Source organism: Condylura cristata, unplaced genomic scaffold (genome assembly GCF_000260355.1).
Source record: "Condylura cristata isolate star-nosed mole 26May11 unplaced genomic scaffold, ConCri1.0 scaffold00037, whole genome shotgun sequence".
Taxonomy (NCBI): Eukaryota; Metazoa; Chordata; class Mammalia; order Eulipotyphla; family Talpidae; genus Condylura; species Condylura cristata.
In genome coordinates this window covers 4,497,369-4,520,203 of record NW_004567138.1, presented here as the reverse complement: position 1 = coordinate 4,520,203, position 22,835 = coordinate 4,497,369, and the positions used below count along the sequence as shown (strand labels likewise).

The 22,835-nt window shown below is 41.0% G+C and overlaps 1 protein-coding gene across 2 annotated transcripts in view; it reads right to left on the bottom strand.

Moving 5' to 3' along the window:
- Positions 1-22,835, bottom strand: part of RNF144B (ring finger protein 144B) — a 170,628-nt gene that overhangs the window by 5,223 nt on the left and 142,570 nt on the right. For both annotated transcript variants that reach the window (XM_004693310.2, XM_012732964.1), the window contains exons 5-6: positions 6,939-7,143; positions 4,431-4,575 (exon numbers count right to left, since the gene is read on the bottom strand). In XM_004693310.2, coding sequence (XP_004693367.1) covers positions 4,431-4,575; positions 6,939-7,143 — 350 coding nt within the window. The remainder of the gene's footprint in view (positions 1-4,430; positions 4,576-6,938; positions 7,144-22,835) is intronic.

Sequence of the window (22,835 nt, the reverse complement as noted above, 5' to 3'; positions counted from 1 at the left end):
GTAGCTCTACAGTGGTGTGAAGTAAAGTGAGAGGACCTCACATGAAGACACTGTGGTAGATGGTGACCACCAGTTTAGACAAGGTAAACTGAGAAACACTTAAGACACTCACGCCTCACTGCTCAAAAGGTAACTGGGTACACAGATTTGGTTTTAGAATCAAGAGTTGGGAGTCAGTGCACAGGGCCTAGAAGAATCCACAGAATCTCAGCTGAGATTATTCGGAGATAGAATGTAGACTGAGAAGTCAAGAGACTATAGACCCGTTAAGAGTGGGTCATGGAAGAGCTTGGAGGGAACAAGAAAGTGGCTAGAAACATAGAAAGGAAAGCAGAAGAGATGGTATCACTGTAACAGAGATGGTCAAGATGTCATAGGCATCAGAATCTAAGTAAGATATGGACTGAAGTACCATTGGACTTTACCCAAAGAAATCACTTGGTCTTGTTAGAACACGTCAGGGTGTAACTAGGTAGGGCAATCTGAATACAATGCAATGATTCAGAGCTTCAGCAACTGGAGGTGATTATGCTATCTTGAAATTTAGCTTCTAAAGAAAGGGGAGAAACTGAATGGCAGTAAGGGAAAGATCAAGACTTGAGAAAAGAGCTACTTGTTTGGGGGACTCCTTAAATGCATGCATATGTTAAGAGAGTGGAGAGTGCACTCTGATCTCACAGGAGAGAAGAGAGGAGTGTTAACTGAAGAGGACAAGGCTATGAGGTATCCAAAGCAGAGGACTGAGAATGCCTTCTCCTCTGAGACAGAAGGAATGACGACCAAGATAAGAACAGACTCAAAACTCCAGTAAAACTCTGTTGTCTATCTCAAGCTGGGATTTTGGACACTGACTCTTCTAGACCCATGCTCTTAAAGTATCCTATAAACAACAATCAATGCCACCATATGACATAAAACACTTCTCTAGATGAAAACATCAGGTCCAGGAAGCCAGTGCCCCTGGCTACGACCAAGAAAATGCAATCTCGAAAAACAATGACCAGAACAAAGAAGCTCCAATATTTGAAGTGTGTGTATCCAACCATGTCACATCTGCACCATGTCAGCTCATGTACCAGAACAGTACAAGTGACAGGACAGTGTGTTCTTTGCAACACCATTCCCCAAATATATTTTAGCCAAAGGATACAGAGATCTGGTACACACATTTATTCCCTTCCATTTTTGCCTCCTAAAGAGAACCTCATGGGCTTTAGCATCCTTCTGCATATGAACTCAATTAATGGTCTGTTAAAACCTGAAGGAAAACAAACAAGACTTCTTTCATTTGTAAAGCATGAGGGGTGTTCAATCAGTTAAATTCTCATTCCAAAAATCACTCATTTAGCATTATGCCAGGTATCAAATATCAAACCTAATGGTAAATCAAGGAGTTGTGATAGATTTTTTTTTTTAAGGATGAAAACTTTTCTTTCAATTGGAATAGCTGAGCTTTGAGACCCTAAAATGACATTTCATAGATCGGGGATCAAATATAATATCCTGAGGAAATCTTATCCTCTGTAAAATAGATTGTCATCCTCCAAAATCACACACAGAAAGCAATTTTTGCTGCATTTTATCAAAGAGGAAGATTTTTGTTACCCTACGGGCATATAGAATAAATAAATATTAGATGAATATTGAAAGTGTGATCAGGGGTTAGACAGTAAAGTTCTTGTCCTGTTCTTTATTTGCAATATTCTATTTCTAACAGATCACAGGCCTCCCCTTAAGCAATGACTCAACAACAACAAATTTAATTATCACTATGACTAGGTATAAGAGGGGGAAGAGAATAACTTAAAGGAAATATCCAATATTTTCCCCACACTAATCCAGTCCATGACAGAAAACTTGGAATTAAAATCGTGGTATCCTAAATCTTTTCTTCCCATTAACTGCCTCTCTCATTTCATTTGGGGTCTGTATGTTCTGCCTCCAGCCACTAATAAATGGATGCTGACATTAATAAAATAAAATGCCCATTTATATATCTTCTTTAAAGACTGAAATCAAGTTTACACTCAAGATTAAAATTAAGATTCATGCTCATTGGGGTTATATTAAACAAGAGAGTTTGAGTTCCAGTTACAATGAGACAAGCAGTGGTTATTATACAGCCCATGTTCGCTGCACACTCACCAGTGGGGTCTGTAGGATGCTGAAGTATTACATAAGTCGCTTAAGCTCCAAGCAAGCTAAGCAATTAACATGAGAAGTTGAGAAAGTAATGGCCACCCAACCATTCATGACTAAGGGCTGACACTGATATGGATATTTTATTTGGCCAAAACAAGGAAGAGCTATAAATAACTGATGCTATCCCATAAGTTATTCCAAACTGTAGAACACTAGAATTCAATTCATGAATACACTAAAATTGAAGTAAGACCTTCTCACCTATCCTTCACACCACCTTTATTTTTAAAGATTTATTTATTAATGTATACAGAACTGGGGTACAGGCCAGAGGTGCAGGGGCAGTGAGAGGCTTCACAGAGACAGAGTGGGGAGCAGAACAGGCAGGTCGACAAAGTACACTGCTGAGGGGAGCAGCAGGAAGGTCAGGAGAGGTCTACAGTGCCAGGTGGGTCACCCCCAGGCTGGAGCGAGAAGGACAACCAGACCATACTCCTGAATCTGGGGAGTGAGCCTGGACAAAACACTAGTAATACCATTGTCATGCCAATGAATGAGATATTTAAGAGGCTTTTGATTAAATGACTTTTACTTAAATTCAGAAAAAGGAAAGCCCCCTCTCTCCTCCCCTGAAGATACCCACGGCCAATCCTTAAAATTTGTGAATGTCACCTCATATGGCAAAAGGAAGCCCTGAAAATGTGATTCAATTAAGGACCCTGCTCGGGGGAGGTTAACCTCTGTGATGGAAATAGGTCCAGTGGAGTCATACAGGCCCTTACATGCAGGGAAGCTTTCTCAGCTGTGGTCAGAGAGATGAGATGCCTTTGAAGATGGAGAAAGAAACGACAAGCCAGAGAATGCAGAGAGTTGCTAGGAGCTAGAACAAGACAAGAAATGCATTTTCCCTTAAAGCCTCCAGAAGAGAATACAGTCTTTCAATTTGCTGATTTTTAACCCGGTGAGATCCACATCAGATTTCCAATTTGTAGTGCCAAAGAAAATATTTGTTGTAAGCCACTAAGTTTGTGTTAAATTGTTGCAACAGCAATATAAAATTAATACAATAACTGTCATTTTGTATAATAGAAAAGTGTATACAGTTAAGAAGCACACTTCAGGAAAACTCAGAGAAGTCTAACAGCTACCTAAAGTAGCAGGTGATATGGTTAAAAAAAAAAAAAAGAGGAATTCTCCTACACTGCTGGTGGGAATGCAAACTAATCCAATCACTATGGAAAGTTGTGTGGCGGTTCCTGAAACTTCTAAAATGGAGCTACCATATGACCCAGAAATTCCACTCCTAGGGATCTATCCAAAGGATACAAAAACATTAACTCAAATGGACACCTACATCCCTGTGTTTACTGCAGCACTCTTTATAATAGGTAAAATTTGGAAAGAACCCAAATGCTTAAAAATAGATGATTGGATCCAGAAGATATGGCACATATACACAGTGGAATACTATTCAGCAATCAAAAATGATAAACTCTTGTCAGCTAGAAGGGATTATGCTCAGTTAAGTAAGAAGGAAAAAGAAAAATATGGATGGTTTCACTTACGGGAGGAATATAGGGGAATCAAAAAAAAGGTCAGGGGGGGGAAACCACCATTACCAAAAAAAAATCACAACACAACAACAAAAAAAATAAACCGCAACTATACATCTGAGACATTCTGCTGGGGAAAGGGAGAGCGAGGGATTGAAACCAGGGCGAGAAGAACACAAGGAACTGTGGTGATGGTGCACAGGTGAACTGGTGGTGAGAATTCTATAGGGACTACACCTGAGAAAAGAAAGCAAACATTATAAAAAATTGAGCAATGATATAAAATATAAATAAATAGGGCCCTCCCTGGTGGTGCAGCGGGTTAAAGCACAGCACTAAGAAGCTAAAGCCACTTCAGCATCAGTTCGATCCCCGCCTGCCCTGGAGGTGACCCACATGGCGCGGCAGACCTCTCCTGACCTGCCCGCTGCTCCCCTCAGCGGTGTACTTCATCAGTCAGCCTGTTCTGCTCCCCCCTCTGTCTCTGATGGGTTCTCTCACCACCCCTGCGACTCTGGCCAGTACCCCAGTTCTGTATGCATAAATAAATAAAAATCTAAATATAATAAATAAATAAATTATTAAGTAGCAGGTATAGGAAGTCTTGCTAAGAAAAATATCCCTTGTCCCTGCAGTGCAAAAAGAAAAACATTATTTTAAAAGGAAAACCTGTAGGATGCTGGTTGTTGAACACATACAGTATGGAGAAAGTTCGGCAAAGCCAGCAGAACTTACATCCAGGTTCTGGAGACAGTACCAGCAGAATGTGTGCTTGCAATTCTTACACATCATCTGGGCACAGCCTTCATTGCGTTCGATATAAACCCGGCAAACAGGACACTGTTTAATGGGGGCTTCTGCGTCTGTCCCAAAGAGGGTGCTAGAAACAAAACAGAGGCAAAATTATTGGACGGGGCTCCAGATCTCATGGTGACTTGATTTCCATTTCCCTATTGAACACCTTTTCATGTACCTGTTGACCATTTCCTTGTTTTCTTGAGAGAAATGGCTATTCAGTTCCTCTGCCCATTTTTACATCAGATTTTATTGTGAGGTCCTCCCTGGGAGGCAACTGGTTGGGACGCAGCACTACAAGCTAGATGCCACTGCTTCAGTGCAAGTTCGATCCCCGGCCCTGGAGGATCTGCACAACGCAACAGACCTCTTCTGTCCTGCCCTCTGCTCCCCTCAGCAGTGTACTTCGTCAATCTTTCTATTCTGTTCCCCGCTCTGTCTCTGGTCAATCCTTCACTTCTGGCCTGTATCCCAGTTCTGTAAGCATAAATAAATCTTTACAAAATAAATAAAAGATTTTTACTGTTGATAATGATGTGTTCTTCATATATGTTGAAGCACAAGGGAAGAGTGGTCTGAACATCATTAATTATTAATCAATGCCCTTCTAGACTTAACTTTATGGTCATGGAATGAATTCCCAGAGCTCCTGAGAGGTCGGTAGTTAACACTTTATTATCTGTGCTTAATTCAGTGCCAAGGAAAAGGTTGGGATAAAAGCAGGAGGGAAACAGATTTTAAAAAGTCAAAAAAAGGTCTCAATTTTTTTACCTTTGAGTGAACTATGTAATTATACTTTCTTAAGTTAATTCATTATTTTGTCAAATTAATACTTCATTCCCTGAGCGTACACTGTCTAAATAAAAAGACCAACAAGTATAAAACTTAAGTCCAGGATCAAAAGGAGCACAGATAATCTAATGACCTGTTTATTAAATAGTGGAGGAAGGGAAGGGGGGAATCAATAATCACTAACTTAAAATAATGACAGGGTTTTTTTGTTTTTTTTTTAAAGATTTATTTGGTCATGCATATAAGAAATGGGGTATGGGCCAGAGGTGAGGAGATGAGAGGATTCACCAAAGAGAGTGAAGAGCAGAACCAGTAGATCAACTGAAACACACTGCTGAGGGGAGAACCGGGCAGGCCAGGTCAGGAGAGGTCTGCTGACCATGTGGGTCACCTCCCTGGCCGGGGATTGAACTAACACCACAGTGGCTGCAAATACTTCACAGTACTGCACTTTAACCCACTGCGCCTCCGGGGACTATTTTTTAAAAACCTACTCCAAGCAGAATTAGCATAAGCTGACAGCCTAGAGGAGCATAGAAGAAAAAAAAAAAAAAAACTGTTCATCAAAACCAGCACACAGCACCCCTCAAATCCAGAGTGCTGTCAATGACAGGTACTCCCCATAACTATATCCAGCAGTATAAGAGTTACTATTTTAATTCCCTGCCTTTTTTTCCAGACAGGAAAAAAGACTCATCAAGATGGAGGGACTAGTAGGAAGTCACACAAGTACCAAATGACAATGCAAGAACTCAGTTCTTCTCTCTGCGATACCCAGGCAAGAAGGATGCTTCCTGCAATTGCAGTGAAAGTACAGGGTTTTCGTTTTGTTTTGTTTTGTTTTGTATAAGGGCACACGCCTGCCATGTATGTGCATTATGTCTTTTTCACTCTTGATTTGCTCTGTCGGAGACTCAAGTCCCATGTCACAGCCAGGTAGCATTACTGGTTCTGAAGAATGGTTCTATTCATTCTGCCAGGCTGGGTGATTCAGCCAACTGGACTGTAACTCTGGTATTTCTGTGCTTGCTAGTGCAGAACTGCGTAGCCTTAAGCAAAGCACGGGATCAAACACAAAAGTCTCTCATTCCCGGCTCTGCCACCATCACCACCATAAAAGCCCTCTCTAGGTAGGGATTTGATTGCTTCTCCTCTTAACAAAATTTCAGACTGGAGCCATCTTTTTTAGGACATAAAGTATTAAGAGATGAGCTCTTTTTCTCTCCTACTTAATTTAGGACTCTAGGCACTGCAGGGCTTTTGTTTTTGTTATGCTCTCTCTGAAATGATTGGAACATCTTGCACGATGGCAGTTCAGTCTTGGTAGAAATAATTTCTGTGCCACTTTGCAATCATTAAAAATGTGATCTTTCAATAATAGCAGTTAAGGAACCTAAGCAGATAAATGTGGACAAGTCATGACTTCCTCCCAAGAACCAATGGACTATGTACCTCTCTCTACCAAGTTTAATATTATCTAGAAGCTTCTCCTGGGCTATCTTTAGTAATAACTTACCAATACTTAGGGGCACTCCTCAGGAAAGTTCTTCAAGAAAATAATCTCTTAACTGCCACCAAAAAGGAACTCCTTCTCCAGGCAACATATTAAGGATTTCTAAGTAAAGTAGTTAGGCGTCCTGAAGTTTCCTCTCTTACCCGTGCTCTGTCGGCAGGACGACAGGCTGACTATCTCTACAGGAGACTTCTGCGTGCCAAGCGTCCTTGCAACATGAGCAGAACTTCAGGTGGCAAGTAGGACACTCCACCAGCACAGGCTGCCCTGGGTCCCCGGATGCAACCGTGCACACAGTCTGACAGTCAGCAATGGGGCACCACGTTCGGTAGGGGTCCAGGTGGACTTCTGGAGAAGGAAGAAAGAAAACTTGATGGTCTTTGTGTCACTCATTCAGACTGGAGGCTCCCACCATCTTCACTCAATCTATTTTTGTAAACACTTTTATTTATGCATGCATGCAACAATTGGGGTATATGCAAGGGGAGAGGGGATTCATCAGAGATAGAATGGGGAGCAGAACAAGCAGATTCACTGAGATACTCTGCTAAAGGGAGCAGCAGGCAAGATAGGAGAGGTCTGTTCTGGCGTGTGGGTCAGCTTTCTGGCTGGGATTGAACTCAAGCCAGAAATGATGATAATACTGAAACTTAAACCCTAGGCCACATGGGAGGTCCTCATTTTCTTTCCCGTTTTTTGGTCCTCATTTTCTTTTAAGGAAAATAGAAGTCAAGGCCCTGGAACTTATGTGAGTAACTGTCCTTTGACTTTCTTAACAAACAATCTGTCCCAAAGTTTGAGGGCTTTTAGTGGATCCATTTCTCGGTTAAGAGTCTGTAAATTGTAGAATTATAACATTAATGAAAGCTTAACCAAGTGGTTTCTACTATTGGTAGAAATGGTGTTTCTACAACTGGTAGGAATCACAATGGATCTAAATCTGGCAAATCTAAATCTACAAGGTCACTTAGCTAAAGGAGAACATCTTTCAAAATAAGTATAAGGGTACATCACCATAAACCTTGTAAATAGATAATACATGTTCTCATTAACCAAAATTTGCAACTCTTTTGGACTATTTCTTGCCATTCAGTTCTCAAAACAGGCAAATATCTAAAGTCCCTCCTACGATTATTTTGGGTACAATCTTTGAGGAAATTTAGGTATAAAGAACCTACCAAAGCATTTTTTTAAAGCATTAAAAATTTGTGTTTAAAAAAAAAAGAAAAAAAAATTGTGTTTCAATTTACAATAGGTAAGCTATGGAAGCAAACCAAATGGCCAAAAATAGATGACTGGATCAAGAAGATGTGGTATATTTACACATGGAGTATTACTCAGCAGTAAAAAAGGATAAACTCATGCCCTTCTCAGCAATATGGCTAGAGCTGGAAGGGATTATGATCAGTGAAATAAGCCATAAAGAAAAAGAAAAATATCGATGGTCTCACTTACAGGAGGAATGTAGAGGCATGAAATAAGAAATCAGGAAAATAAAAGTAACTGTAATAAAGTAAAAATCAAAATCACCAGGCAACTATAGATCAGAGACATTCTGTAGGGGAGGAAGAGTGAAAAGGATCAGGACAGAGTGGGAAGAGGAAACGGACTATGGTGATGGAGCACGGGACACTGGTGGTGGGAGTTTCATGGGTGAATCATACATTGTACCAAAATGAAGAATGATGTAATAAATATATTTTTAAAATAAAAAATTTAGTTTAATTTAAAAAGGAAACAATAAAACACTTCAAAAAATTGTGTTTTCTAGCTCTGAGAAATAAGTAGTTAAGTTCTCTTCTGTTGTTTAGAAGTTAATTAAGGAACAAGGAAGAATCAAATAGTTTAGAGATCAAACAGTGGATAGTGGCACTTACTTAAGAAGTCACATTGTTAGAGTTTGGATGTTCTTTCTGCTGCCTAACCAACATGTTAGGGACAATTTGTAAAAAGACCTATATGTTTTAAAAACAAAAGGTAACGACCTTCACAGACCACAAAATAACAGCTGATCAGACCAGATAGATTTGCTAGGTCCAAGAGACATATTTGGGGAAAAATAGATCTGGGGGTAGATAATTGCCTTCTATTAAAGTATTTACAATCTTCTCAGTTTTCCATTTTCTATTAAAAAACAGACTTTGTGTTTTGACTTTCAAGGGAATAAATCATATGAGAAATGGTAATACTTGAAGAGTACAGTAAATCTCTGAACCAGTGCACTTCACAAATTTTGAATGGACACAATGCTAGTTTTAAATCCTTATGAATCTTGGAACTTTCCATGCTGCAGGCAAACACATCCAAAAGGTGGTGCAAAGAGAAATAAGCTTAATTTTAAAGTTAATTTTACAAAGTCAATATAAAGGGGGAATGTTCTGAGGGTTCCAGTAAACACTCAGGGTTCCAGTAAACACTGTCCCTTACAAAAATCCTATTGACAAAGTACAGTAACTGAATCAATGCTTAAGACAGGTCTTCATTTTAAAAAACAAAAACAAAAAACAAAAACCTTAAAATACATTGTTTTTTCTAATAATTCAAGGGTGTGGAGGTTGGAGAAAAATGAGCCAAACAAATAGCAATAGAAACCTATGATTCACAGGTCCTCACGTGCCAGGCTCCCTAGAACTGTGGGACAGATGACTAGAACACCAAGGAAACAGTGACAGAGGTTTCTGGGTCTTGGCCTTTTCCTCCCCTACCATTTATAATATTTTCTTCCAATCATTCAACTGCTTCACAAAATTAAGCTCAAAGAAACGAAGGTTGGTATGTAGCTCAGAGGTAGCTATTAAAAATACCTACTTACCACTAATTCTAATCAGAAGTCTTTTAAGTTTGATGATAAAAGGTAATATACACATTACAGTTAAAATTTACACTATACCTGCTGATCAACTTTTAAAAAATAGAAAGACGTCAGGTCCTCCCTGGTGGCACAGAGGGTTAAAGCACAGCACTAAGAAGCTAAAGCCACTTCAGAATGAATTCAATCCCCACCAGCCCTGGAGGTGGCCCACATGGCGAGGCTGATCTCTCCTGACCCGCCCGCTGCTCGCTGCTCCCCTCAGCAGTGTACTTCATGGATCTGCCTGTTCTGCTCCCCATTGTCTCTGGTAAATCCTCTCACCGCCCCTGCAACTCAGTACCCCAGTTCTGTATGCATAAATAAACAAATCTTTAAAATATATATATAAAGACATAACTGTTCTTCTAGCTCTAATCAGTAATTAAAATTACTTGGTTGACATTCTAACTTGTCTCTACCAACTTTGGGTCTCTGCACTGGCCAAGCAGAAATGCAACCTATCCGTTTAAGAGCAATGGTAGTTTTTGTTGAGTTCCTATAAAGCATGCAGTGCAGTCTGATGTAACAGCCAGGAAGAACCTGAGCCACAGGAAATTTATCTGTAGTTTTTCCACTAGGATGGTGCACTAATAACCCAGCAAAGGGAAGGAGGGAGGTATTCATGATAGCTTGCAACTTATTTCTTTCATTAGAAATCTGTGTTTTGGGCCTCCCTTGTGGCAAAAGGAGTTACGTCTCAGAACTCTCAAGCTATTGCCAGCCACTGCAACAAGAGTTCAATCCCCAGCCAGGGCGTTGACCCACAAAGAGCAACAGACCTCTCCTGTTTTGTCGACTGCTCCCCTCAGCCGTGTGTTTCAATCCACCCACCAGTTCTGCTCCTCACTTTGTCTCTGGTGAATCCTCTCAACCCCACGCCCAGCATCTCTGGCCTACACCCCAGTTCTTGTATGCATAAGTAAATGAATCTTGTTAAAAAAATTAAATACTGTATTTTATGGATCGCTTATAGAAATTAAGTTCAAATGTGGAATTGCTATTCTTTTTTTTTTTTTAAGATTTATTTATTTGTGCATACAGAACTGGGGTACAGGCCAGAGGCTCAGGGGTGGCGAACGGCTTCACCAGAGACAGTGGGGAGCAGAACAGGCAGATCGACAAAGTCCACTGCTGAGGGGAGCAGCGGGCAGGTCAGGAGAGATCTGCCACGCCATGTGGATCACCTCCGGGGCAGGCGGGAATTGAACTCATGCAGAAGTGGCTTTAGCTTCTTAGTGCTGTGCTTTAGCCAGCTGCGCCACCAGGGAGGGCCAGATGTGTTCTTTTAATGGTGTTAAACATTAGGATTCTCTCCCTCAGGTATCACCAATGAAGGACACCAAGTCCACTGTGCTCCCTCCCTTTTTGTTGCTAACCCTCCCCACCCCTACATTCTTCTTTGGATGCTTCAGGTCTATAGTCAGTTTTCAAGGATTAGTTTTTAAGGTTGTCGTCCTCTTGTTCTTGGTTTGGTTTCTCTATGTTTCACTTATTAGGGATACCATCTGATATAGTTCTTTCTCCCTCTGATTTATTTTGCTTAGCATTATCTCTTCCATCTCCACCCATGTTGCTGCAAATGGCATGAGTTTGTATTTTTTTAAAGATTATTTATTTATGCATACAGAACTGGGGTATACGCCAGAGGTGCAGGGACGGTGAGAGAATTCACCAGAGACAGAGCAGGGAGCAGAACAGGCAGTTGGAGGAAGTACACTCCATTGCATACATATTACACACAAACTGTAATACATACATATCATCTTGCTCCACTCATAATTTGGGGGCACTAAATGTGTTTCCATATCTTGGCTATTGCAAATAATGCTGCAATGAACATGGGAATTCAGTGCTTTTGTGCTCTTCAGGCAGATACCTAAGGATAGAATTGCTAGCTCATAGGGCGGATCCATGTGTAGTCTTGAGAAAACTTCCTTACAGAATTCCACAGGGATTGGGCCAGTTTACATTCCCACCACAGTGTAGGAAGGTTCCTTTTTCTCCACATTCCCACCAGCATTTGTTTCTGATCCTTTTGATATGGGCTATTCTCACAGGTGTGAGATGGTATCTCACTGTGGTTTCATTTGCATGTCTCTGATAGTGATTTGAATATTTTACCCTGTTCCTGTTGGCCATTTGTATGCCCTTTGGAGAAGCGCCTATTTAGCTCTTCCCAGTTTTTAATTGTTTTCTTTTTGTAGATATGAGTTCTTTGTACATTTCTGTTATCAGCCCCTTGTCAGATGTATGGTGTGCAAGTACTTTTTTCCCTCCCAGAGGGACTTCTTTTTGTTTTGCTTACAGGTTCTTTCCCTGTGCTGAAACTTTTTGGTTTGATGTAGTGTCATTAGCTTATGCCCTTTGTTTTCCTTGCTGATATTTTCTAAAGGGGTTAGACCAGTGGACATTTCCATCAACAGTGTATGAGTGTTCCTTTTCTCCACCTCGTTGCCAGCATTTGTCTCTGATGAATCCACAAAGATGTCCCTGAAGCATATGTTATGGAGTGTTCGCCTCTTTTCTTCTATGTATTTTATGGTTTCAGGTCAAGAATTGGAGACAGATTTTGACTCTCGCTCAAAATGAAATTCACTACTCTAGCCAGCTTCACAATATCTGCTCACTATCTGTCTCAAGCTCTTACAACACTGTTACCTACATAGAGGTGAAATATTTCCCAGACTTCCTTTCACAGCCTTCTGTATTACTAAGGCTTAGCCATGTGACACTATTCTAGCTGTTGAGAGGTAAAAAGGGGAGATGTGCCAAGGAAGGAGCTTCTGGGACAAGGTTTCTTCCCTAATATCACCTTCATTCAGTCTGTCCACCTTTGAACACAGTTGTGTGAATCTGTGATGCTTGGGCCATCACAATATTGGCACTCGGAGGGAATAAATATTAAGTGGGTAAGACAGGTTGAGCTACTCAAATCAATCAAACCCGTGGCAACCTACCTTGAGAATACCTGTGTGAGTTAAGTAAATGTCCTTACAGTTTCAGTCACTTTTAATCAAGCAATATGTTTCTCGCAAGGGAAAGCATCTTAACTAACAAGGCTACTTATCACAGTGAACAAGTACCCAGTTCAAACAAGAGCTATACCTCCCGTGTTGCAGAGATTTTACAAAGGGGGTTAAAGCATCATGTTTAAAGTGATTTACAAGGGGCATCCTTAGTTGCACAACAGGTTAAAGCACAGCTCTCTGAAGCTATCCACAGCCACTGCAGCACGAGTTCGATCCCCAGTCATGGAGGTGACCCATGTGATACAGCAGACCTCTCCTGTCTTACCGCTGCTCCCCTCAGCGTTGTATTTCAGTCAACCTGACTGTTCTGCTCCCCATTCTGTCTCTGGTGAATCCTCTCCCCCACCCCCACACCTCTGGCATGTACCCCAATTCTTGTATGCATAAATAAATAAATCTTGAAAAAAAAAAAACTTTTCCAGCCCAGTGAGATTACCATTCTATATATGAGGCACCTGGAAATGAGTGTATATAAATTAAAAATAATAATAAATTATATAACATGTGCATGATCCTGTAGAAAATTTTTTGTACTTTGTATTGTTTATTAACTTTTCATTTACTTAATTTTGGGGAAGAAAAGAACAGACAGATTTATTGAAATAAACTGAAGAAAAATAGTGGGCAGGACAAGAAGGGTCTGCTGATCCTAAACTGTTTATCAACCTTTTAAACAAGGAAATGCAACATGTCAGATTGATAATATTTTTATTGGCAAGAAATTGTATATACATTAATTATATTGAATGCTATGTAGCATTAAAAAATGGGATAAATCAATGAGATATTATGGAAAGATCTCTAAACTAGAGCTTAATTTTAAAAGTACATTGAATAACAATAATAATAATAATAACGAACCACTATATACATATACCAGAGGCATTTTACGGGGTGGAGTGGAGAATGGGATCAAAAACAGTGAGGGGAGGGAAGTGCACTGGACTATGGTGATGTCATATGGGTGATTTGGTGATGAGAAACCCATGGGGGATTACAACTGAGATCGAAAAGGGCACAAAATGATGTAAAAATAAACTATTATATTATTAAAAGGAAAAAAAAACTTTAAAAAGTACACTGAAGAATAAAATGAACCATGCTCATAAAAATATATATTTATAGATATGATTTAACATTTCCAGAAGAATATCTAAGTAACATTAAAACAGTTACCCTTAAGTGAAGGTCAGGGTTTGAGGGAGACAAAGATTTACCTTATTACTAAATGTAAATTTACTTTAAAAAAAATCCAATATGCCATTATAATTTTTTTTTAAAGATTTATTTATTTGTGCATACAGAACTGGGGTACAGGCCAGAGGTGGAGGGGTGGTGACAGACTTCACCAGAGACAGAGTGGGGCACAGAACAGGAAGATGGTCGAAATACACTGCTGAGGGGAGCAGCGGGTGGGTCAGGAGAGGTCTGCCGCGCCATGTGGTCACCTCCAGGGCAGGCGGGGATTGAACTCATGCAGAAGTGGCTTTAATTTTTTTAGTGTTGTGCTTTAACCTGCTGCCCCACCAGGGAGGGCCCTGCCATTATAATTTTTAAAAGCTAGTTTTAAAAGGCTACTCTGCATATAACTTATGAGCCACAGACTAATAAAATAATTCTGGAATTAAGCCATGCCCTGGAAAATCATTTTCTTTTTGTAACATTGAAACATACTCAAATTTTCTCCATACATGAAATTCTCATTATGTTTTTTTCCTTTGTCCTTTCTGTCTTTAGATAGTAGGCAAGGGCTATTTCATATTTTCCATGTGTTCATTTCTCTATTCCTGAGTTTTTCAAAATTATTAATATACTTCTCTGCATATAATTGACATATAAATCATATACTATAGTACCACCTTGAACTGCCATATCCTGGGATTTATTTCCGATTCTCTTCTAATACTCCCCTCATCGTGTTGTGAAAGGACACTAAAATCCAGCATCGGTCCTGGTGGTCCTGTCTGCTATGACCCATTTCAGGCCGCAGATCTCTAACCAGCTTAGTTATGAGGTCTCTACCTTGGAGAGATGTCAAACCCTCTAAACATGGAAATTCACAGAGCTCTTTCAACAGTAAACTTGCTTCATGCCATGTCACTTTGAAGAACAACAATGAACGACTACCCCTTCCTAACATTAACACCACCCCTGTGAGAACCTCGCTGTTCCTCTATGTAACTAACATCCATTTCACTTCCTCTCTCACCTCAGTTCTAGAAAGAGTGGTTCACATTCATGGATTCTCACAATAGCTATTATTATATCCATGATTGTCCTTTAACATCTTCAAAAATCTGAATAAAGACTTTACTACCAAAACATCAATAAACTGCTCTCTGAAAGTTACAGCTGATATACCTCTAGTCATACCCACTAAAAGTTTCTCCCTCCTTCCTACATCGGATATTTCCCCTGAATGATTTATCTTCCAAGAATGAGGTTCTGCTTCTCTATTTTCTTCCCAAAATTCTCCTTCCCCCCTTACGATCCATACCATTCTTTGCTCCTAGCTGTGGATAGAATCTAAGATTTAGTCTTAAGCTTCTCCCATATTTTACTCATTTAGAATACTCATGTCATGACTGAGCTTCCACTCTCACATTAATTAGGAATGTTCCAAAATTCCCCAGGCTTGACGTCTTATTATAAAACTGAAAATCAGGCAAATATTTATTATCCATCCTTACCATCCAACAAATGGCTGGTTTAGAGTACTTGATAGAGACCCTGGGTTTATTTTTTTAAGATTTATTTATTTATAATACAATAATTAGGGTACACACCAGAGGCATGGTAGGGAGAGGATTCCCCAGAGATAGATGGGGAGCAGAACAGATGGACTGAAACACACTGCTGAGGGATCATTGGGCAAGATAGGAGAGGTCGGCCACGCCATGTGGGCCACCTTCCTGACTGGGGAGCGAACCCATGCTGCAAACAGCCTCAGAGTGCTATGCTTCAACCCCCTGCATCATTAAGGAGGCCCTGAGACCCCAAGTTTATGAAGATGAAACACAGAGACTTTACTCCTCACAAACCTCACAATAAATGTGAGAAAGGGAAGAGATACTCCAAGTAAATGCAATGAGAAACAAAATCTACAACCAATGTAGTAGTTGACATAGCATTCCACAAGGTAGAAAATAAAATTATTAACAAATATCTGTGAATAGATCTTAGAGGTTGAGATAAGGAATATTAAATATACAGGAGTTTTGTTAAATACAAAAAAAATGCTTTTTTATTCAAGCATCCATAGTGAAGTTTTCTTTTTAATCAGCTCTAAAATCAGAAGGAAATACTAGTCCTTCCTAAACACTAGCTCAAAGCAGAAGACAAACTAAGATAAAACACAAAGAGATTAAGCTAGAAAAAGCTAAAGTACCACATAAAAAGACATTTAAAAAAATACTCATGGAATAGCACTTCTGCAAGCTGCCAGAGTTTGAAAGGTGTGAAAGAGAAAGAACAGTCTCGTTCCAGATACTAGAAGAAAGATTCAGCACTTACAGGAGACATGAAGCAACAATATTGTTGTCACACCCAGAGTGGGGTTCCTGACAACTCCCAAGACCCAACCACATCTCTTCTCAGTTCTACCTCCACCAATGCCCCATCAATTGTGTAAGATCAGCTATAATGGAAGTCTTAGCAACCACTATAAATAAGTCTCCCTCTGTCTCCCAAATCTATTTGCCATCACATCTTTGCACACAGGTCAAATAGAGAATGAACATGGAGCTCTAAAGTCTACATCCAGCAGATGGATGGCTTGCAGTTGCGGATGGCCAAGAGGGGCTTGGAGCCTCTGGCGGAAGGCGGCCTGATGGTGTACTCCACCTGCTCGCTGAACCCCATCGAGGACAAAGCCGTCATCGCAACCCTGCTGGAGAAGAGTGAAGGAGCCCTGGAGCTGGCCGACATCTCCTCCGAGCTGCTGGGGCTCAAGGGGATGCCTGGCCTGGCGCACTGGAAGGTGATGACCAAGGACGGCCAGTGGATTGCAGCTAGAGAGGACAGGGCTGGAGACTAGACTTTGACTCATCTAGAACAATTCAATCTCTCAAGCAGAGCTCGCCTTCTACTATGTCCTCTTTTAAATTAATTTAAATAGAAATCACTTTACAGTTGGAATCCAATATGATTAAACCTGGAGGAATGTCCATCAACACAGGAGGCATCCACAATACCAACACAATGTCATTTGTGCAATGTTTGCAGGGGGTCACAGAAGTATTTGATTTTATTCTAAAGTTCTTAAATACTGTTCTGGTTCTGCAATAAGATACTTGCCAAAGCCATTGTCTTCTTGATAGACCATAGACAGCAGAGTAAATAACTATTCTGGGGAGGGGGGCAGTGAGGGGAAGCACAGACCTTGCCAAATTCCTGCATAGCTTTATATTTCTCTGGTTTTTTTTGTTTGTTTGTTTGTTTTTTTAAGATTTATTTATTTGTACATACAGAACTGGGGTACAGGCCAGAGACTCAGGGGCAGTGAGAGACTTCACCAGAGACAGAGTGGGGAGCAGAACAGGCAGATCAACGAAGTACACTGCTGAGGGGAGCAGTGGGCGGGTCAGGAGAGGTCTGCCACGCCATGTGGTCTCCTCCGGGGCAGGCGGGGATCGAACTCATGCGGAAGTGGCTTTAGCTTCTCAGTGCAGTGCTTTAACCCGCTGCGCCACCAGGGAGGGCCTATATTTCTCTGTTTTATACTTCTATGTTCAAATATGGAGCAAAGTAAATCAACAAAGAGTTAAGGGTGGGCCACTCCCTGTATTTCCCTTACTGAAGATAGAGGACCACAGAGATTGACCTCATAGAGTCAAATAACCACATATTGATCTAAAGAAATCCACGAAGGCAGTTTTGAATGAGAAGAAAAGATGTATCTCTGCATCTGGGTCTGACATAGTTTGTTTTCTAGCTGCCCTCTCTATTGTTGATTCATGGCAGAGACCTCTCAGCTTGAATGCACACCTTCTACTCTTTCAACTGAGTATACAGTAATTTGGTTAGAATTACTGGAGATAAGCACCAGCATTGTGATATTTGTGAGACCCACCCAGGTGGCACTGAGCAAACATTCATTCTGCTTTTGATGGCTATTTATACGCACTGTGCTTTATTTTTTTAACCACATATAAGTCTATAGGTTGGAACCAGGAATAAGCCCCCAATTGCCACATGGTTTTGATCAGAAAGATTTCTAACCTTGGTCTAAATAATGAACCAGAAAGGACTTACATATGTAATAAAACTGCCCAGTGTCGCAAGGAGCACAGTAAGCAGAGGGGATGCTCAATGGGGATAACTTAGGGAAAGTTGTCAAGGATCTGATCACAATCTATGATGATGAGGTCTCAGCATGAGAAGGCATTGTGGTGCTGGGGGGGCATGGGGACAATTTTGACCAGGGACAGCCATGATAGTCTTCTCAATTTTAGAAGCTCACTCTAGCTACCTGTAAGAACAGATGGAAGCAGCACTGAGATTTATTAGAAGATATTACAGTGAACTGATCAAATATGATATGTAGGATAATATGTTAGATATAGAAGTACTGGAAAGCTGGAACATATTTGGTAGGCAAAACTATTAAGATTCCTGGGCCTTTCCTGGTGGCACAGCGGGTTAAAACACAGCACTAAGAAGCTAAAAGTCGCTTCAGCATGAGTTCGATCCCTGCGCCGGAGTTGACCCACATGGCACGGCAGACCTCTCCTGACCCGCCTGCTGCTCCCCTCAGCAGTGTCCTTCGTCAATCTGCCTGTCATCAATCTGCTTGCTCTGCTTCCCACTCTGTCGCTGGTGAATCCGCTCACTGCCCCCTGCACCTATGGCTTCTACCCCAGTTCTGTATGCATAAATAAATAAATCTTTAAAAAAAATTTAAGATTTCCTAGCAGATTTGGATATAATCCTCTCTAGTTGACACCACTGAACTAGAAAGATGTCTGGAATGTAGTATCCATTGAATAAGTGAATGAAACAACATAACAGAAGCATAAGAAGTAATATCTGTAGATAAATTTCCTCCAGTAATAAGGATAGCCAAAATAGGAGTTGTCCAGCCCTGCATTCAGATATTCCTAAAGAATAGAAGTGACTCCCCCGAGGAGATTTTTGTGTGAGGCGAACATGATAACCCCTACACTACGGAAACCTGGCTCAGGGAGATTTTTGCATAAGGCCTTCTGGAGTCTCCTGTAGAAGAGATTCCCACAAAGGAATATGGGCCTATCAATAGAACCACACATCTAAGTAGAACATACTGGAAAGGTAGCGTAAGCCCAGTATGGCAGCTAGAACAGTCCTAGAAGAGCAGCTACAAACCAAACTCAATGGAAGCTAAACAAGCTTTGATGTATTTTTTTCAATTATTATAATTTGAGATGCTATTGGTTTACACCCTCATCCCCACCCCCACCCCCAGTAAAAAAAAAAAAAAAAAAAAAAAAAGCAGACCACAGTGTCACAGTGTGAGAACCCAAAGCCAGACTGGGAGGAAAGAAAAAGACCTGTGCAAGGATATCAGGCCTTGGTTCAACAATAAGGACAAGAGTATTCTTCTCCTTCCTCACAACAAGGATCTGAGAAGAGTGTGAGGGGCTAGCGTGAGATTTTGGAAACACTATTATTATTGCTGTGACTTTTGGCCTACAGAACAGTTATGTTTGTAGTCAAAATCCACACATCTCCAAAATGTTTTAAGATGTGGCTTTATCCCTTCACATTGTATTCTGGAAGCTGAAGTTGGAAAAAAAGTGAGTTAATGCATCGTTAACTAATTCATCTACCTGGGCAGCAAAAGCAAAAAACTTTATGTAGCCTTATGAAGGAAAAAGTGCAGAAATTGTTAAAAAGAAAAAAACCAGGGTCTTATATAAATCAGTCCCAAACAGGCTCCCAACATTTTAACATGAACGTAATTTAGAAGTGATTAACTCTGACATACTTGAGTAAGAGTTAGATCAATTCACACCAATTCACGGACATGAACTGGAATTTGTGAAAGTTAAAGCTGACTGCTGAAGTTAAGCCCCATGAGGATCTGATCTTAAGACTTGGCTTGTCTATATAAATCATGCAAGTGAAAAAATACTGTGTAAAACTATTTTGCATACTGTACTCTGAAAATTTGGGGGATCTAAAAACACTTTAAAAAAGAAACCCCAAAACAAACCCTATTGTGAACCCTAAGGACTCACCTGACCCCAAGGGCTGATTCTGTTTTTTTTTTTTTAAAGATTTATTTATTTATTCATACAGAACTGGGGTACAGGCCAGAGATGTGGAGGGTGAGAGGCTTCACCAGGGACAGAGCGGGGAGCAGAACAGGCTGACTGAGTACACTGCTGAGGGGAGCAGCGGGCGGGTCAGGAGAGGTCTGCCGCGCCATGTGGATCTCCTCCGGGGCAGGCGGGAATCGAACTCATGTGGAAGTGGCTTAAGCTTCTTAGTGCAGTGCTTTAATCCCCTGTGCCACCAGGGAGGGCCCTCTGTTTTTGTTTTTTTAAAAATTTGTTTAAATCAGGGATGTACGGGGTGGCAAGAGGATTCACCAGAGACAGAGTGGGGAGCAGAACAGGCTGACTGACGAAGTACACTGCTGAGGGGAGCAGCGGGCAGGGCAGGAGAGGTCTTCCATGCCATGTGGGTCGCCCCCCCCCAGGGGCGGGGTATGGAACTCGCACTGAAGTGGCTGCAGCCAGCTTGCAGTACTGTGTCCTAACCCATTGTGCCACCAGGGAGGGCCCTGATTTTGTTTCTCAGTGACTGCCTCAAGAACCTTGGTTGTCTCACCTGGAACTCTTAGCACTAGCTGTGGTGTTTGGGAGATTTTTGTTGTGGTTGCATATTCTCTCAAATCACTTGACTGGTTTTTCTGCCACCCTTTACAATGTGAGTTGTGCCCAAAAAGACATCACATGATTTTTGCTAGTGGAAAACACCACATACCCAAGTTAATTTAATTATCAGCTGATAATTAAACTGTTTTACCTTTTATGACCCATGGCATTTTTCATCAAGCTAAAGTTAATTAGCTTTCTGTTATCTCAAAGAGCAAAGGTCTTCTGAAGATAGTTAAAATGCAATTAAACTAGGCGGATTAGGAGGAGCATCTGCTACAGTAAATATGCCCAAATAGAGGCGCCCTCTGGGTCACAAGCTCTCTTGCTCACAAGAGAGTTGGAGCAAACCATAGTATTTCAAACTCATAAACAACCAGCAGTGTAATACAAAAGGCAGGTGTTTACATAACTCCTTGTTGGTGAGTATGTGATAGGATCGGGTGTTTTATTCCTATAATATCATTTCTCTATGTAAAAACTTAAACATGCTACTAAATAGATCTGAATCTCCAATATCACCCTGGGAAGTTTTTCTCTTTTTTTTTAAAGGCTGTATTTATTTATTTTTCTGTAGAAGAACTGGGGTATAAGCAAGAGGTATGGTGGGTGAGAGGATTCACCAGAGACAGAGTGGGGAACAGAAAAGGTGGATCTACTGAAATGAACTGCTAAAGGGAGAGGTCTGCTGTGCCATGAGGTATGCTGTGCCAGCTCCCTGCCTGGGGACCGAACTCAGGTCACAGAGGTGATAGTGCTAAGACTTAACCTCTAGGCTACCACAGACACCCCAAACTACTTCTCTTTAAAGCACTGACTGAACATTCCATCTCAGCAGACATGATCTCCTCGGAGGTGGCTAGACGGTGGATTCAAGGTTAGAGGAAGAGTTTGCTGGAGAAAGACAGTAGCGTGATGGATGGTGTGAAGAATTAGCGTTATCGGGGCACTCCCTGGTGGTGCAACGGGTTCAGGCTCAGCATTGCAAGCAAGCCACAGCTGCTTTAGTGTGAGATCAATCCCTGGTCCCGGAGGTGACCCACATGGAGCGGCAGACCTCTCCTGAGCCTCCCACTGCTCCCCTCAGCAGTGTACTTCATAAGTCGGCCTGTTCAGCTCCCGACTCTATGTCTGGTGAATCCTCTCACCATGCTTGTACCCCAGTTTTGTATGCATAAATAAATAAACCTTTAAAAAAAAGAATTAGCATTAAGTTTCTATAAACCTTCTAGAATCTAGGACACTACGGATGGACACATGCTGAAAAGATTTGGGTTAAGATGAGAAGAAAACATATGTGATAGTGTGTTCTACATTCAATCAAGGTATGACTCTTTCTTAGTTTAGATACTTTCTTAGTCTTGACGTATGTGCAAGGTGAGATTATTGGTATTGGCGCAATGATAATGACATTAACTTATTGAATGCACACTGTGACAGACACATGATTTCTTTTCAATATTTTTTAAACCTTGTTCATTTTTTCACAACATAGGATTTCTCCCCTCAGGTGTGGTTATTATAGTTTCCCCACCACCAAAGTGCCCACAGGTCTCTACCACCCTCCATCGAGCTCTCCTCCCTGTCTACTCTCCTCTCCTCTTTGTCCCTCTCCTCCTGAGGCTAAGGTCTGTTTCCAAGGGTCACAGATACACAATGTCAACTTATTATTTATAACAGCGCTAAAATAATCATTCCACAGCTATCCCCAATTTATAGGGAAGGATAAGCAGACAGAGAGAGGCAAATACTTAACACCTCTTGAGAAATCTTACCTAAGTCTCTGATCAATGTCTTTCTTTGCAAACAGTTTAATTTTTTAGAGGAAAACTGAAGCATATCAAAGGTGCTATTTTAGATTTAAGACTCATCAACAAGAAAGAACTGGATAGTCAGACAGAGGAAATATGATGTTGAGAAGAAAGTGTTATCATCCCAAGGCACAGAATAGTTTAGGAAGGAAACCCCAGACTGAGTCACACATTTACCGCAGAACACTAGAAAAAGCAGGCTCTGAAAGAAAACACACACACACACACACACACAGTAAGAACGGACTTGTGGCCAAAACTATGAAAAGTAAGATGACCAATAAGTGATGGGAAGCATTAAAAAATAAAACTGAACTGACCAAGACCAAAAGGTCATGGATTATCATCCAGTCTAAACAGGGGGAAAAAAAACAACTACAAACCAGAGACATTCTATGGATTCTGTGGGGGTGGAGAGGGGAACAGGATCAAAATGGGCGGGACTATGGTGATGGCACATGGGGGAAGTGGTGGCGGGAAGCCCACGGGG